Below are 17,213 nucleotides of genomic sequence, written 5' to 3'. Positions count from 1 at the left end.
GGGGTGATTGCTGCATCAACATTATGCTTTCCACATAATATTATGCGTGTCCATGTAATAAACGTTAGGGCTGTGCACTGGATTTGGACAAATCCCAAATCCTGAGCTGAAGAAAGAAGCCTCAGAGGAATTTTAGGTGTATCGAAGGCAAAAGTGGAAATCTGTATGAGGTAGCACAAGTTGAAGTGGACGGTGCTGAAGTGCTTTGCGGGACAATGGCAATCCAGATGAAAAGAGAATTCTGAAAACGTCTGCTAAAAGCTAAAGTAGCATCTCTAACCTCACCACATAAGGAATGATGCCAGGATGGAGTGATGGGGAAAGGGAGAGCAAATAGGAGAGTGGGCAGAGGGTGACCTCTCTTGTGACCAACATGTCAAGCTTGTAACCAGAGGGAAACTCTTTACCCAGAAAGCGAATCCCATTTTGTTCTCTCCCTTGCCTATTTATTTATTTACCAAAAGCCATATACTTACTCGAATGAAGACCTCTGAGTGGTTTACAAAGAACATAAGCGGCTTACAAAGAACCATCAACTTTTTAGGTGCCTGGAACAAAAGCCCCTGTCCTATTTGTGTGCAATCTGGCAGTTTTATTACCAGGGTTACAAAAAACATGGAAATTAAGTTATTGTTAACTTAAAACAAAGCACCCTAAAAAAAACATAACATCTGCCCTTGCAGGAAACCTTCTGAAATTTGGAGAGACTTCAGCAGAACGAATAAATTTCTCTCTCATACAAAGCAACCTATAAAGGAGGCTTGGTCTGAAAACAATTGTTTGTGTAATTTTGCCGTAATAGGGTTGGTTGCTCCCTTACCTGGCATATTTTTCAGAAGCTTTGCGTTACACATTTGTCCTTTCCATATGTCTGTGAGAATATATTCCATCCGTTTTGCCCTCCACAAGAAGTTGAACACCCTCAGATAGTGGCTCATGCACTCACGGGTGAACACCTGCAAATATGATCAACACAGAGATTTAAAGTGCGTTAAGTGCCTTTAATACTGCTGCTTTACTTGCTTCCAGGGTCTCTGGATAGCTTCGCAGAGCAACCAACTGACCCTTGAGGTAGAGTCAAGAGATTTACAAGAAGATTTAAGCAAGGCCCAGTCCATCAAAAGTCACGGGAAGTCCCTACTGGCATACAAGGACTTCTGTGTGAACCAAGGTGACAAGACAAATAGGTAAAGGTACCCCTGCCCGTACGGGCCAGTCTTGACAGACTCTAGGGTTGTGCGCCCATCTCACTCAAGAGGCCGGGGGCCAGCGCTGTCCGGAGACACTTCCGGGTCACGTGGCCAGCGTGACATCGCTGCTCTGGCGAGCCAGAGCCGCACTCGGAAACGCTGTTTACCTTCCCGCTAGTAAGCGGTCCCTATTTATCTACTTGCACCCGGGGGTGCTTTCGAACTGCTAGGTTGGCAGGCGCTGGGACCGAGCAGCGGGAGCGCACCCCGCCACGGGGATTCGAACCGCCGACCTTTCGATCGGCAAGCCCTAGGCACTGAGGCTTTTACCCACAGCGCCACCCGCGTCCCATAAAGACAAGACAAGACAAATACAGAGGCAGAAAAAAGGTGCTCCAGGTTCAATCTCTAATATTACTAGTTAAAATATCTGTGCAGCATTTAGAGCCTGTGTGATGTGGTGGTAAGAGTGTTAGACTAGGACCTGGGAGATGAAGCTTCGAATCCACCACTCAGTCATGAAGCTCACTGAGTGACCTTAGGCCAGTCACCTAACCTACCTACACCAGGTTGATGTGAGCATAACGTGGGGATATGGAAAACCTTGTATGCCACTTTGAACTTCTTGAAAGAAAGGTGTGATAAAAATGCAAAAATAGAAGAAACGCTTCCATTTGCACAATGTCAACCCAACTCTGCTTACACATGTTGGTGTGATGGCCTGGGATTCGGACTTGGATGCTGAACCTGAGGGATCCCAGCCTGCACAGGAGTCCCCGCCTCCAGAACCAGCTGAGCCGGGGCTGGGGCTTGAGCCTGAAGGGTCCTCACCTGTGCTGGATCCTCAGGTGCAGGCACCAGCTGAGTCTGCTCTGGCTCCTGAGGTGATGGAGGACCCATTGCCTGCAGGTGCTCCACTCTCAGCCCCGTCAGGGGAAGCTGAGGTTGCAGAGGCTCAGGGCAGAGAGGAGGAGGGAACTAAGTTCCCACAGGAGGAGTGCTTGCCTCCAGGCCAGGAGAGGCGAGTCACCAGAGGATCAGGGCTGCCCTATGCCTCGGGGCAGATAAAAGCCGGCCAGCCCCAGTCCCAAGTTACGGGGGCAACATTATTAGTTGCTAGTTCCTGCCTGAACCCTGTCCTGCTTTCCTACCTAAGCTCCTGACCCACCCTGGCTCCCTGCTTGCATATCTGTTCCTGACTTCACCTGACTCAGCCAGCGTCAGCTACTACGGACTGCCTCCATGTTGCACCTTTGACCACGGACCGGACTTGGACCTCGCCTCTCGGGTAACCCACGGGACCACCACAGTTGGAGTCTACGTGTACAGGGGACTGTGCAAACCTTTCATCGTACACACACAATGGGTACACGGACAGACCACACCTGCTGCCACTGTCCTTAGACGCACACAGGGCAGCCATTGTATGACAGCCCCAGGTCTCCTTCCAACCAGATGGGGAGAAGGTGAAGAAGAGAGCTATTAAATCTCTCCCCTCCTTGTCTAGAAATAACTCAGGTTTAAAAACTGAACCTGGCCATGGGGTTACTGACAGAAGAATATGGCAGGTGGCTGAGATGCAGCTGTCGGGATCAAGCTCAAGTACAACTAGATCCTCCTTTTGCTTGATCCTTGCTACCCTAAAATAGCAATGCTTAAAAAAATACTGAAATGCAACACTCCTCCTTGTGAATGTCACTGCCTCATCTACGCTATCTTTTCCCTCTGAAAACACAGGAAATTAAAAAGAAAGGACATGTTAAAATTAGGGAGGTATTTCAGATCTGATCAACTGGGCATTGAATTAATTTTGGAACAGAAAGCAAGAACCACTAAATTTCCTCCCCCCACCTGACTACACAGGAGAAGCTAGGAGCTACACAGCACCAAGGATCAAGGGCACATCCCATGATCCTAATTGGCACAAACTCTTATGTATTGAAACCTAGTGTTTGGAATTTTCTTAATGGCTTACCAAAAATGCATGGAAAATTAAGGCCGAGAGTATAACTTGCCCAGGACCAATCAGTCAGTCCATGGCTAAAGTTATAGGCAGGTCCAAAATTCAAACTACAGGTCTACATTCTATTTACAAGTTCAAATTCTATTGTTTATATAGTTGCATTAAAGCTTGCTATTTTATATACAACAGCTTTACGGATGTTAGGAATGCCTTCCACCACATTTTTCTTCTTTACCAAAGATGGATTGCTGTTTTTTGTTTAAAAAAAGAAGATATCAAACAGTTAACAATATCCTAAATATAAAGAAATTGGTTACACAGCCCTGCAACTACTTACAATCTACAGAGGAAAATCAGAGCATGAAAAAATGGATTAACAAACTAGGAAAGTGAGATATTATCTTCCTTTCACTAAACTATACATACCTTGCTGGTCAAACTCTCACTTCTGACACCTTGTTCAGAAAGCAATGCTATTCTTTACATATAGTAAAAGCATTCTGAACAATAGTGCTGCTATTTTCTCATCTGTTTTAATGAATACTACACATCAGATTTTATTTAAAGAGTACAAATAGGTTCCCCTAAAATACATCTCACAGTTCTTGCAAATTATCCCAAATTAGTTGCTACAGTTTCAGAATAATGGATGAAAATGAAAATCCATTTATTAAGTACTTTCTAAAAATCTCCGACAGAACAAATGAATTATTTATTTCAAATAATGAAAGTCTTAAAATGTAGCATTTTAACACTCATTAATAATTTAGGAAAATTGAGAGTTTGGCTGTACTCTTAATACAATGGGTACATCCAAGATAGCAAGCAGTCTCTTTAATCATGCAATGCTAAAAGTACAAAGGCTATTTTAGTAACAAAGTATTTAAGTGAAGTAAGTGGGGGTGGGGGTGAAAATTGACAAACTGAGATAGATATAGAGCTAGAGATATAGAAATATACATATATCCTTACTGTTGCAATCGGTCCGTCAACATGATAGTCTAAGCTGAAAACATCCCAACCAGTATCACCAGGAGACACCTTAAAAAGAATTATCAGCATTTAACCAAATCACATATATTGTTATTTAGCTGTTTTCCAATAGTTATTTAGCTGTTAGGAATGAACCTGTTTTACTTTACTCAATCAAAAATGGACGGGAGGGATTCCCCCCTCCCCATACTTTCTTATTGGGCACAGAATGCAAGTCTGAAATTGAGAGATACCATGTTTATCAGCACACAGGGTATGGGAGGTCCCGTAGAAACCCTTTCTAGGAACAGTGGTACCTCGGTTTACGAATTTAATCTGTTCTGGAAGTCCGTTCTTAAACCGAAAAGGTTCTTAAACCGAGGCTCGCTTTCCCTAATGAGGCCTCCCGCCGCTGGTACCCTTCCGCCGTTTGGACTCCATTCTTAGACTGAGGTAAAGTTCTCAAACCAGGACACTATTTCTGGTTTTGCAGAGTTTGTAAACCGAATAGTTCATAAACAGGGCTGTTCTTAAACCGAGGTACGACTGTGTTGTCATTGTATATCCAGGTCAGCAGGGAGAAGCACACATAAACATGAGAGAACCATGTCCTCCCTAGTACAGTGGTACCTCGGGTTAAGAACTTAATTCGTTCCGGAGGTCCGTTCTTAACCTGAAATTGTTCTTAACCTGAGGTACCACTTTAGCTAATGGGGCCTCCCACTGCTGCCACGCGATTTCTATTCTCATCCTGAAGCAAAGTTCTTAACCCGAGGTACTATTTCTGGGTTAGCGGAGTCTGTAACCTGAAACGTCTTTAACCTGAAGCGTCTGTAACCCGAGTTACCACTGTCCTAAGTGGGATAGTACAACACCTCAGCACATCCTTAAAAGGACTGCATCAGGGTAAGTTCAGTGGCACTATAACCACAATCTAGAGTGAAGCACACTTCCGACCCCTGAAATAAGGTGGCTTAGGTATGCTGAACCTACACTGATCAGCAGACATTCCACCAGGCTACAGATGGAAAGAGATGAGAGCGAAAGGCCTCTCCATCAATTTTAATGAAAGAGGGGCTACATCCAAGCTCCTTCCTCAACTGCCATCAGCAGCTATTCCATCAGGCTATGGGCAAGGGACGGATAGGGAACGGCAGGGCCTCTTCATCTGCTTTCTTAATGAGCGACGCCTGACTCCTTCTCTTCTTGAAATCTTTCCATTCTACCTAGTCACTCTGTAACAAAGATAAAGTGCCTGAGTTTGCTTTTTCCCCTTCCCCAACACAGCCCCCTTTCCTTTTGTGTCATGTCTTTTAGATTGTAAGCCTGAGGACAGGACCAGTCTTATCACAGACATTTGTAAGTGGTTCTGGGAGCCTTTTTCGGTTGAAGAGCAGAGTTTAAAAAACGATTTAAAATAAATAAATAAATGAAATAAAATACAACTGGACTGTAGCCTTAATTTTTATAAAACACACATAGCTATAAGTGTACTCTATCTATAACTGACAAAAGAGCACATTTACCATTGCATTTTACCAAACTGTGCAGTTTACCATTGTAAACTGCACAGAAAGCCTTGCATTGTGGAGCGGCACTCAAATGCCATAAACAAAACAGACAAATAAATACAAAAACCAAAGCTCCTTTTCAGAGAAATAATAGTTAAGAACTACACTGACGGGTGAGAAAATCAGATTTTGCGTGCAAGACAAGGCAATGCTATTTTTCAATGCTGACCTCAGATGCCATTTTAGCAATTAAAAAAAATTAAAACAAACCAATATTCTCGTAAAATGCTAAAGTGGTTTTTTGTTGTTGTTGTTGTTGCTGTTTTAAAGTACCTCCAAAAGTCTGACATCCAGGCGTTTGAGGATCTCAGGGTTATCAAACTGTGCATTTGTTGCCCTGACAGCTGTTTCCAGGATTCCTGTCAGATTATGCTGATACAAAGTGGTAGCTGGTCTCGCAAGCTCTGGCCTAAAATAATAAAAGGGAGATAAATGGAAAGATAGATACACAATTTACATAATAGCCCAGTTGTCATCTAGCTGCAGGCGCAATGGACTAACTATGCAATATATTTTGAGCCCACACAATAGTGAACAGATTATCCTTTCCAAACAGTGAGCTATCAAATGTTTTGTGTGTGTGTGTGTGTGTGTGTGTGTGTGTAATTACGAGTATTTAAGCTGAGGATTTCCACACACAAAAATGACCCTGCACGATATACCTGTGCTCCTATGAGACAGGGACCAGTATGACATTTCAGCTACAGCAGCACACCCCTTAGCAACCTTCTCAAACAGAGTCAATTCACACAACTTTTCAGGGCATGGGCTGCTTCTCAGTGCTGGAGCATCTGCCTTTTCAGATTCAATCCTCAGCATTTTGGGTAGGGATGTGGGAATGCCCTGTCTAAGAAACCCTGGAGAGACACTGCCAGTCTGTGTAGGCAACACTGAGCTAGATGGAAACATGGTCTGACATGGTATATAAAGCATCTTCCTAAGTTGTATGTTCCTATGTTTTTCGGATTCGGAAGAGGTGGGTTGTTAGACTTACGAGCAATTCTGGAGGACTCCTCACCAGGCTGCAATGTCACAACTCACTCAACTCAGCAGCACAGTGGTACCTTGGTAGTCAAACGGCTTGGCTCCCGAACAAATCAGCTTCCAGACGCTGCAAACCCAGAAGTGAGTGTTCCGGTTTGCAAACGTTTTTCAGAAGCTGAACATCTGACATGGCTTCCATATGAGTGCAGGAAGGTCCTGCAGCCAATTGGAAGCCGCGCCTTGGTTTCTGCATGATTTCGGGAGTCAAACGGACTCACAGAATGGATTAAATTTGAGAACCAAGGTACCACTGTACTCAAGTCCATCATGGCTTTTCTATTCAGTAATATCCTTTTCGATAGGAGGCAACCAATTTTATTTTATTTTTTAAAAAAGTAGGTTTAAAGAACTTCCCATAATCAAGCTGACAGGGTTTTGTGCAAATGCTGATAACTAAATTTGGGGTGGGGAAAGAGGAAGGTTAAGTTTGAGGGAGCATTGATAGGAAAATGGCTTTAGTTTCAGAACAACCGCCTCTGTTTGCATATCTGAGAAACAGCCACTGTTTAGACCAAAAACTGCAGTAACAATGTCAAGATTTGGTCAACAACCCTAAGTTCTAAAAGCATTTTAAAAGAGTAATAAAATGAAAGCAGAATCTCTACAAATTCTAACAAGTAGCTTGGGCATTTCAGTTTAAATTCTATCACCAAAGAAAATGGAGGGTTCTAAGCTAATGTTCTCGATAAACTTGAAACAGTAAATTTAAAATTCCACGTCAAAAGATATTTCTTTGCACTAAAACATGCCCCTTCGCTGCTTGATGCACCAAAGCGTACTGATTTCACGTCTCATCATTATGCTGCTGCACTTTAGTGCAGAGATGCTACATCAATTCAGCTCTTGGACAAACAGACATCTCTTTGATGTCTGGCAAGTAAATGGACTCTTTTGTAATGAAAAATCAGCATTATGGTGGGGGAAAGGAATGCAACGACATGCAGGAAGCCTGCCTTTATACTTTAAAAACCCCATCCTAAGGGAAAGCCCAATATGCTTTTAAAAAATACTGGCACCAAGGGAGGCAGATGTGGGGGTTTGATGTTAAATACAGGATCTAAGTTTAAAAGCTGTAGATTTAAGTGCACATTTAAGATGAATATATTTTGATACGTTCATCAAAGGTCAGTCTTCACTTTCTGCTGATCAGAATGTTATTCAGTGGCAGCGGCTACTGAATAGTTAAAGCCCAAGCAAATCTGAATTTAGGTCCCTAGTACTTCTAGATTAGCCTATAAGTGGAATGAGACAAAGAGAACTTGAAAAGCTGAAGGTTGGGGGTTGTACGGTAATGCAAAGTACCAACTTTAAGTTATAAGTCTACGGCTTCGCTACTGTTTCTCCAGAACAGTGGGCGCAACCCATTACCTCTCCAACAAACAGGCCAGCACATACAAAATGAGATACCCACTGGTAGTCTTGAGCCCTGCCCTTCATCGGCTTTAGCCTATTCTACAGATAAACTCTGTAGATGTTGTTTGTGGGGTTGGGGAGGGACACTGCAACTGTGACACAACACCAATTAAACGTATGCACACAAGACTCTAAAAATGCAACTGGAGCTGAACACTATGCACACGTTCAACCAATAGATGGGAGGTCAGGCACATAGAAGATGCAAGTCAGACATGCTGTTGCCATGCTCACACACAATGAACACAAAAACTAGAATGACTGCTCTGCAAAGAGCAAAACTATTTCCAGCAATCGTAGAACTGTAGAGATGGATTGCAGAAAAGTTTTGCCCAATGTGGGGCTCAAACCCATGACCCTGATATTAAGAGTCTAATGCTCTACTGACTGAGCTATCTCCCTTGGGTGTACTTAGTCGCCTGCACATTGAAATACTGAAAGGATTTGTGCTGTTATAAAAATGATGGTAATCCTAAATAAGATAGGACACAATAGAAAGGGAAATGGGAGAAGGAGATAAGAGCAGAAGCCCTCCCAGTCCTTCAAAAGTTGTAATATGCTGCCAACAATGTCTGGGGCTAAGGCAGTCAAGTAATAGATTACACCTGTTCTCCACCCTCATGTATGTGCGTGTAAAAGTCTTGCTGCATAATGTTTACAGTCATTAAATTTGGAGCCATTAAGCTTGGACATGGTTTAATAACAGATTATGCATTTAATGAACTGGTTCATATGTCACGGTAAACTAAGTAGAAATAAGCCATGGCTTATAGTGAATAATAAGGGTGTTGTTGCGTACTACTTAACTGCTCCTTAACAGTCAAGCAGTCCTCAGTCAAAAACCGTCAATTGTTTAACAGGAAGAATTGAGCAATGTACAACAGGATACTGCTCACTCATGGCAAGCCATGGTTTGTTTCTCACTGTGGCTCAATGTGACATGTGAACCAGCCCAATATCATATGTAGAATTCAAGATTATAGGTTGCACCCAACAGCTATCCCATTAGTGCAAGGAGTTCTGCTTGTGCAATGGAACTTCCCCAACCTCTCCCCCATGCACCCCCAAACCCTAACCACCCAGAGCAGATTTGGGGGTGCAGGGAGAGGAGAGGGAGGGGAAGTCCCATTGGAATGGCTTTGTTGGACACAACACTAGCAATACCATTTATTTGTGGAAGAGCAGTGTTTTTCAACATCTGGCAATTCTGTTCCACTTAGAACCTGAAAGAACCAAATACTACCCAATATAAAAGCTAAAGAATTGCTTTGTTAATACTATATACTGAACCTAAAGAAGCATAACACAACACTGAACATATTAATAGAAGCAATAAAGTGCATTTGTATTTTAATCATAAGTTTTATTGTTGGACCAGAGGCTTAACAAAACCCTATTTTGGATTTCAATCAATCTTCTCTTCCAGTACAAACATTTAAATTCAATAACATTACAATCCACATTCACTTACTTAAGCAAGTCCATTAAGTGCCTGATAAAATCTCCTTGACCGAGAAGTAAGTAGCGCCTCATGGCCTGCATGTGCTCCAGTAAATTGTACTTTTTATTGAGAACATCTAGCAAGTATTTGCTAGTCTCAAAATATGCAGCATCTATTTTTCCCTGAAATGCGTTTTCCAAATCTGTGAACATTTCAGCAGCTGTTACAAGAAGAAGAAAATGGTTACCGAGACTGCAGATAGGTACTCTTTTAATATATTTTTTTTATTAAATGAGAGCAGAGTACAATTACTAAATTTCACCTCTGAAAACACCTAATTGACTTGAGTTTATACACATTAGTTCAGCAATACCATGGCTTGCTAGGGAATGGGAAGGGATAGGATACATCTGAATTTTATAGGGTCCTAAATGCAGAATTTTCAGAATGCGTTATCTTCTGAAATAAAATATTCTATCAACACAAAAACTACAGTAACTACTTCACATATTCTTAAACTGTAAGAAACATTTTAGAGATAGCTTTGCAATACGAATGCTAGTGCACCCTACTCAGATCGTGCCCACCCAGCTCTTCCTTTTGCCAAGCTGGAAGGAAACAAACCACAGCAGTGGTTTAGCATTACATGCAAACCAGCACTCATGGTTTGCTTCTCTTCAAACAAACCATAGGAGGAAGCCAAGAACAAAGAGATGGACTAGATGTGCAGCATAATCTAGCCACAAGTAAGTGCCACTGTGCTCAAAGGGGTTTGCTTCCAGGTAAGTTTACAAAAGATTGCAGCCTAAGAAGGTGACCACAACAAAGCAAAATCAGTCATTATCTTTGTGAAAAACATTACTCTCTTTTTATCAAGCTCGCTTTTAAAAGCTACTAAATTAATGTAATTAAGGCTAGAAAATGTCCACCTAATGGAATATTAAGATCTATGCACTCTCAATTCATTATATAACTCACTATTTCTTAAAGCTAGCTAAAGGGGTATCTGCCCAAGCAGATGTAGATGCGAAAGAGCAGATCTCATTTGACCACATGGAACTGTACATCTCCATTTGTTGCAAACAGCAAAGCATGACTACAGCTGAACTGAGGCAATAGTTATTACCCGTGCCATCCTATACCAGTCTACAGAAAAGCCCCATTGATTTCAGTGGGACTTACTTCAGGTGAGGGTGTAGATTGCAGCTTAAATTGGTAAAAATGTAAACACAAAATTATTATTTTCTTTTTTAAAAAAACTAGACACCGCAAAGGAAAGCTGAAGGAATGTTGCAAGAGCAGCTGACTTTTTAAAATACACGATTCGTTTTAATAAATGCTTATATTTTTCATCAAGTACTGAAGATGTTTATCAGACAAATAAAAATTCTATTCTTAGCAGCTTATCTCAAAGACTTTCTTGAACTAACAAGCAACGTCTGAACAATAAGACCGACCTACCACTACACCAGAACATTATAAATCATGTGGCTGCATTTAGAAGCAAGGTATAATCAAAGTATGGATACAAATTTTCCTGCTTGGCAGGGGGTTGGACTCGATGGCCCTTGTGGTCTCTTCCAACTCTATGATTCTATGATTCTACAAAGTTCTGGCCAAGTAGTGCTTATCAAATGCCACATTTCTTATAAATGCTTTGGTGCAAATTAAACAATTAAATGTAAATAATCAGTTAGAAATGAAGGAAGAGATTTGAGGAGACTTACGAAAAAGCAAGATACAAGTTCTTCCTAGAACATGGTATATTTTTCAGATGCCACTTGGTGGAATCAAACTGAATTGCCCAGTAGGAGTCATCATATGATTATATTTTAACGGTAACAGTCACAATGCAATGGGGAAGTGTTCATTTGTACTAGCAACTTCATAGGCCCACAGGGAATCATCCTACATGTAGATGTACAATACCAGAAGTGCAAAAAACAGCTCCCCTCAAAGGTGGTACGATGCAATATTGGGGTTTTACAAACAGGTATCACTCTTTCTCCCATAAGGGCTGCACTTCCTACATACATCCTACAATTATCCAAGGGTTGCCATCCAAGTTGGCAGGAATACTAAAGGTATTCACAGATACCATGTAGACTGCAAAGATAGTGTTTACTCAGTGCATTGGCCAAAGACCCCACCCCACAAAGCCCCCACATTTGAACTTCGTATAGTTTCAGGCAGAGATTATTTGCAAAATCAACAAGGTCAGAAACAAGGCTAATGTGGTTCTTCTAGAGTGATGTGTACAAACAAAGCAGGGATTCTGTTATGTGACACTCAAAGTGCATAATGATACAATACTCTTATTCTAATTTCATACCATCTTTTGGAGATTCTGCAGATTTGGCCACAGCTATCATCTTTGATGATGGACTTTGGTCATGACAAACCTGATGCAAGAAGTTTATGGATTTTCCTATTAGGAGAACCTAAATATAAATGCAAGGCATCTTCAGAAGTTATTTTTTAAAGGTTTTATAAAGAGAAACAGTACATTTTCAGCAAGTATATTTCACTTACTAAGTCAGCATAAATAAATAGCACACTATTTTTATTTCTCAACAGTCCTTCATCAAAAGATTCAAGGACAGTTGTGACTAAAGTTCACACAATGTATAAATACAATTTACACCCAACAAATAAACAATGCAAACTTACAAAAAGTGAATTGAAAACCTGGAGGTGGGGGGAGAGACCCTAAAAAGCAGAAGAGGACAAAAGTCCAAAAATCACCTGAATCTAGAATGCCTGAGCAAGCTGAAAAGCTTGTCCTGTTGGCGTCCAAAGGGCATTCCAAAGTCAAGGCACCATTACAGAAAAGGCTCCTCTTTTGTGGGAGTGCAATATGCCTCTTATGAAGAGGATACTTGGTGCATGGCCACTGCAGGAGATCTTAAGCCACAGATAGGCTAGTATGGGAAGAGGTGCTGTTTCAGTTACAGTCATACCTCAGGTTACAGATGCTTCAGGTTGCGCAATTTCGGGATGCGCATCGCGCCGAACCCGCAAGTACCGAAACGGGTTACTTCTGGGTTTCGGCGCTTTGCGCATGCGCAGAAACACCAACACAACCTGCGCGTGTGCAGACGCAGTGCTGCGGGTTGCGAACGTGCTTCCCACACGGATCACGTTTGCAACCCAAGCATCCACGGTATATGGGTTCCAAGCCATTTAGGGCTGTTCCAAGATAAGCACCAGCACCTTAAACTTAGCTCAAAACTGAACAAGCAGCCAATGCAGATCTCTCAAGATAGGCATGAACATGAACAACTCTGGTTGCACTCATCAACATTCCAGCAGCTGAGTTCTGCATGTCATCTTTAAGGACAACCCCACGTACTATGGTAATCCAGCTGGGAGGTTCGTGGGATCGCCATGGCTAGGCTATCCCTGCTCGCTTTCACCAGCATGTAAAAACCAAACAAAGGCAGATATTAAAACAAATCATATTCAGAAGAACTGCTGTGCATTCCAACTGTGTTTTCTAGACTGAGAGATATATTTTGAATATTCTGATGGAAATCACAGGTGAGGAGAAACGCCTATCATATCGGCCCACTAGTGTTAAAGGCAGCCATGAAGGAGGCCCACAGCAAAGTCAGCAACAGTCAGGAGCATTCAGCTCAGTTTAAGGGTTAGTTTCTTGCCAACACAGAGATCATTAGGATGATCTGATAATTTACCATAAGAAACAATACATGGGAAAACCTGCTCCCGGCCTTGCAGGATTTTTTCCACCTGGCCTAGGAGGGTGGGGCTCTGACGGACTCCAGCTACAAAAGCTGAAGCTGCTGAAGAGACGTTTGGGCTGCTTTATCGTCTAGGTGGCTTTGTTGTGGAGGTGTGTTGTTATTATTTATATTAATTTTTTGTATCTTTATTTTGTATCTTCTTATGGTGGAAATGTAAGGTAAAGATAAAGGGACCCCTGACCCTTAGGTCCAGTCGTGGCCAACTCTGGGGTTGCAGTGCTCATCTCGCTTTTACTGGCCGTGGGAGCTGGCGTACAGCTTTCGGGTCATGTGGCCAGCATGACTAAACCGCTTCTGGCGAACCAGAGCAGAACACGGAAACGCCGTTTACCTTCCTGCCAGAGCGGTACTATTTATCCACTTGCACTTTGACGTGCTTTTGAACTGCTAGGTTGGCAGGAGCAGGGACTGAACAACGGGAGCTCACCCCGTCGCAGGGATTCGAACCGCCAACCTTCTCATCAGCAAGTCCTAGGCTCTGTGGTTTAACCCACAGCGCCTTAATTCTGTACTTTCTGATGTTTTATTCATTGTTATGATTACTTTTGTCATGTCTGTACGTAATTTTTTATACAGCAAGCCACAGTGATCATGGTTTTTAACTTTGGAAAAGCAGTACATTATACAAATAACATGATTGACTGAGTGCTAAGAAAGGTCTATTTGTATGAATTCTGATTCACTGTGCCCCTGTCTGGAGCCATACTTATGTCTAAAGTACAAAGAATGGTCCCCTCTGCACTTGTATGTCTGTTATTAATAGCTGAAAAAGTCAATCTAGAAATAAGGGGGAAAGTCCTTTTCCTTCATACCTTTCTTGAATGATCCATTGTAATAAAAGAAGGAATCATGGACTTCCGCAATGTGTATTTGTCATGCCACAACCGATCTGTTTTCACTGCAGGATCTGAAGCTACAAAGAACTGTGAACACAAAATTTAAAAATACTTAATTTTTTTTAAAAAAGCATAAGTGTTATGTATACATTTTAAGACAGAGAATCAGAGAGACATCACTTAGGTAGAGACAGAAACCTTCCTTTTCGAAAGCTATCAGGAATAGTATCAGCTGGGATGTTATGTGCATAATGTATAAAGCACCACCAGCTGTTTGTTCTAATACATACAATTAAACGTGAACCACAATATAGACAATAACCAGTCTTTTAAGACTCACCAAGAAAATTCACCTAAACCACCTGCTAGTTATAAGCTACTAATGCACTTTTAAATAATTTGTAAGTTCACTGCGCCCCACTGTTTCAGGTCAGCAGCATTTTGATACTGAAACACATGGATCTGAAATGCAGAGTGGATAAAGTGTCTCAGAGTTGTTTACTGAAGGTGGCATATGCTAAAATCATTTAGCAGTGTGATACAGTGCAATCTGAACCAAAATACGTTAGTCACATAAGAATGACACAGCAATGACTTCACTATAGCTAACAACACTTCCAATACAGCGGTACCTCGGGTTAAGTACTTAATTTGTTCCAGAGGTCTGTTCTTAACCTGAAGCACCACTTTAGCTAATGGGGCCTCCCACTGCCGCCGTGCCGCCAGAGCACGATTTCTGTTCTTAACATGAAGCACTATTTCTGGGTTAGTGGAGTCTGTAACCTGAAGCGTATGTAACCTGAAGCGTATGTAACCCGAGGTACCACTGTATATAATGCCAACTGCATGAGACCCTTCAGTGAAATAAATGTGACACTTCCTTATTCAGCTGTTATGTTCCAGGTGCAAACAAGGTATGCATGGAGGCCGTGGGAAAGAGAACAGGGGTAGATTCATTCAAAAGTGCCCTAGAAACCAGATGTAAAACTTGAAAACATGACAACTATGCTAGAAAACAATACTAATGCATTAATATAAAAAAGCAGATATAACATGCATTTTTTTAAAAAAAAAATCAGCTTCTTAAATTTATTACCATAGTCCCCTTTGGCAACCGGCATAGAGCTTTAATTGGAGTATTAATGAGAAAAATATAATTTCAAAATCCATCAGACAATTCAATCATCTTTGGGAGTTATAAAAGCCCTCATTTTATAACCAGGGCAAAGTAACATGCAATTAATGTATTTAGAAAACATCTAGTAAAAAATACAAAGAGAGAGAAGAGCATTTTATAATTAATCCCGTGAAAACGAGATCTTGGGAAGGGTGAAGGAAACCAAGGTCAGAACATAATTGCAATATAATTATTTTATTGATTCACTGTACCCATTCAAGGTTCTTTGAGTTTTGTTATTATATCTTGTATAGAAAGGAGTGCAGGAGAAATGGGAAATCATGGTACAATCTAACTGATGAACAAATGCCAAGGCCTTCCAACCAACAGATAAAAAGGGTGATTTTCTTACGGGGAAATTAAGAGCTTGTTTACAAAGGCAATCAGTATCCCAGAGGGTAAGTGCTAGGATATGATGGAGGGGAACCCACACATTCATATGCCCCATTGTAATTAACCTCTCTTTTTTCTAAAGGCGCTATATGACAAGCTTATTGTAGGGGTCGTATTCGCTAGAATATAGTCACTGCAGTAGAGTTTATTGGGGCTTTCACCCAAGGGATTTATACAACTCATGGAAGTTTATTTTGTTGATAAAAGTTCCAAAGAAGTTTATATTGTAAAAACTGATCTCACTGATGCAAAAAAAGCAGTACAGGGTAAAATGATCATCTAAGTCTAGTCTGGCCTGGGCATAAACTGAAGTCACATCTCAAATCTATCGCTGGCTCTTCTTTACCAGATTTATGTGGGAATGAATGCTTCAGCCCAAAGCAATGACATGTGACTTACTACACTGCACTGCTACTAGTCAGCTGGTATAGTCAATCCTGACCACTTATTTGCTACTTCACCAAAGATTTAACACCAGGCCATTAAGAAATGCTGGCATAGTTAAGAATGAAACAAAATACATGTTCTACCTGTGATATTTTACTACTGGTAAGGTAAGGTAAGGTAAGGTAAAGGACCCCTGGGTGGTTCAGTCCACTATGGGGTTGCGGTGCTCATCTCACTTTTCAGGCCAAGGAAGTTGGCATTTGTCTGCAGACAGCTTTCCGGGTCATTTGACCAGCATGACTAAACTGCTACTGGCACACGGAAGACCGTGACGAGTGCCAGAGCACATGGAAACGCCGTTTACCTTCCCACTGCAGCGGTACCTATTTATCTACCTGCACTGGTGTGCTTTCAAACTGTTGGCAGAAGCTGGGACAGAGGCACGGGAACTCACCCCATTGCGCAGATTCAAACCGCCAACCTTCTGATTAGGAAGCCCAAGAGATTCAGTGGTTTAGACAACAGTGCCACCTGCGTCCCTTTGTTACCACTGGACTGTTGTTTTGCAAGCACAAAGAACTGGACACACCAAACTAACCCCATGGTTCTTTGGGTTCTGGCCACAGTGTCCAAACTGAAGTGATGCACAAGATCTTCACATGCAACTCTATTTCCAGTATAAATGTCAACTTTTTCTGCCTAGTCATGTCTCCTCTTAATTTTCTACAGTTCAGTTCCACAATTGTGAAAGAAGTGTTTCAGCGGCTTAGTTTTACACAAAATGGGAAACAGAAAGCAGACCTCATGTTAGTGAACAGTTTTTAGAACTTACTTCATGGTAGGTGTCCTCCAATTCCCCATCATAAATCCAGCGATAAAGGAAATTCAAGACAGGATGCGACACAAGGCCAAGAATATGCTGCACCAGGGATCTCATGTAGGGGTCGCCTGTTTTACTGTAGGCATGAACAGCTGATGCAAGTTCACCACCTTTTCTTCCTGGAGAAACATGACACACAGAGGAACATTTAAACATACATTTTCACCTACCTGGAAAACTAA

The 17,213-nt window shown here is 41.8% G+C and overlaps 1 protein-coding gene across 3 annotated transcripts in view; it reads right to left on the bottom strand.

Moving 5' to 3' along the window:
• The window catches only part of TUBGCP3 (tubulin gamma complex component 3), a 57,302-nt gene that overhangs the window by 11,627 nt on the left and 28,462 nt on the right, over window positions 1-17,213 (bottom strand). For all 3 annotated transcript variants that reach the window (XM_077927666.1, XM_028728113.2, XM_028728114.2), the window contains 7 exons: window positions 16,984-17,150; window positions 14,171-14,281; window positions 11,927-12,035; window positions 9,625-9,814; window positions 5,970-6,105; window positions 4,126-4,194; window positions 821-956 (listed from right to left, as the gene is read on the bottom strand). In XM_077927666.1, the coding sequence (XP_077783792.1) occupies window positions 821-956; window positions 4,126-4,194; window positions 5,970-6,105; window positions 9,625-9,814; window positions 11,927-12,035; window positions 14,171-14,281; window positions 16,984-17,150 (918 nt within the window). The remainder of the gene's footprint in view (window positions 1-820; window positions 957-4,125; window positions 4,195-5,969; window positions 6,106-9,624; window positions 9,815-11,926; window positions 12,036-14,170; window positions 14,282-16,983; window positions 17,151-17,213) is intronic.

Source organism: Podarcis muralis, chromosome 4 (assembly GCF_964188315.1).
Source record: "Podarcis muralis chromosome 4, rPodMur119.hap1.1, whole genome shotgun sequence".
Taxonomy (NCBI): Eukaryota; Metazoa; Chordata; class Lepidosauria; order Squamata; family Lacertidae; genus Podarcis; species Podarcis muralis.
This window is presented reverse-complemented; position numbering and strand designations above follow the sequence as displayed.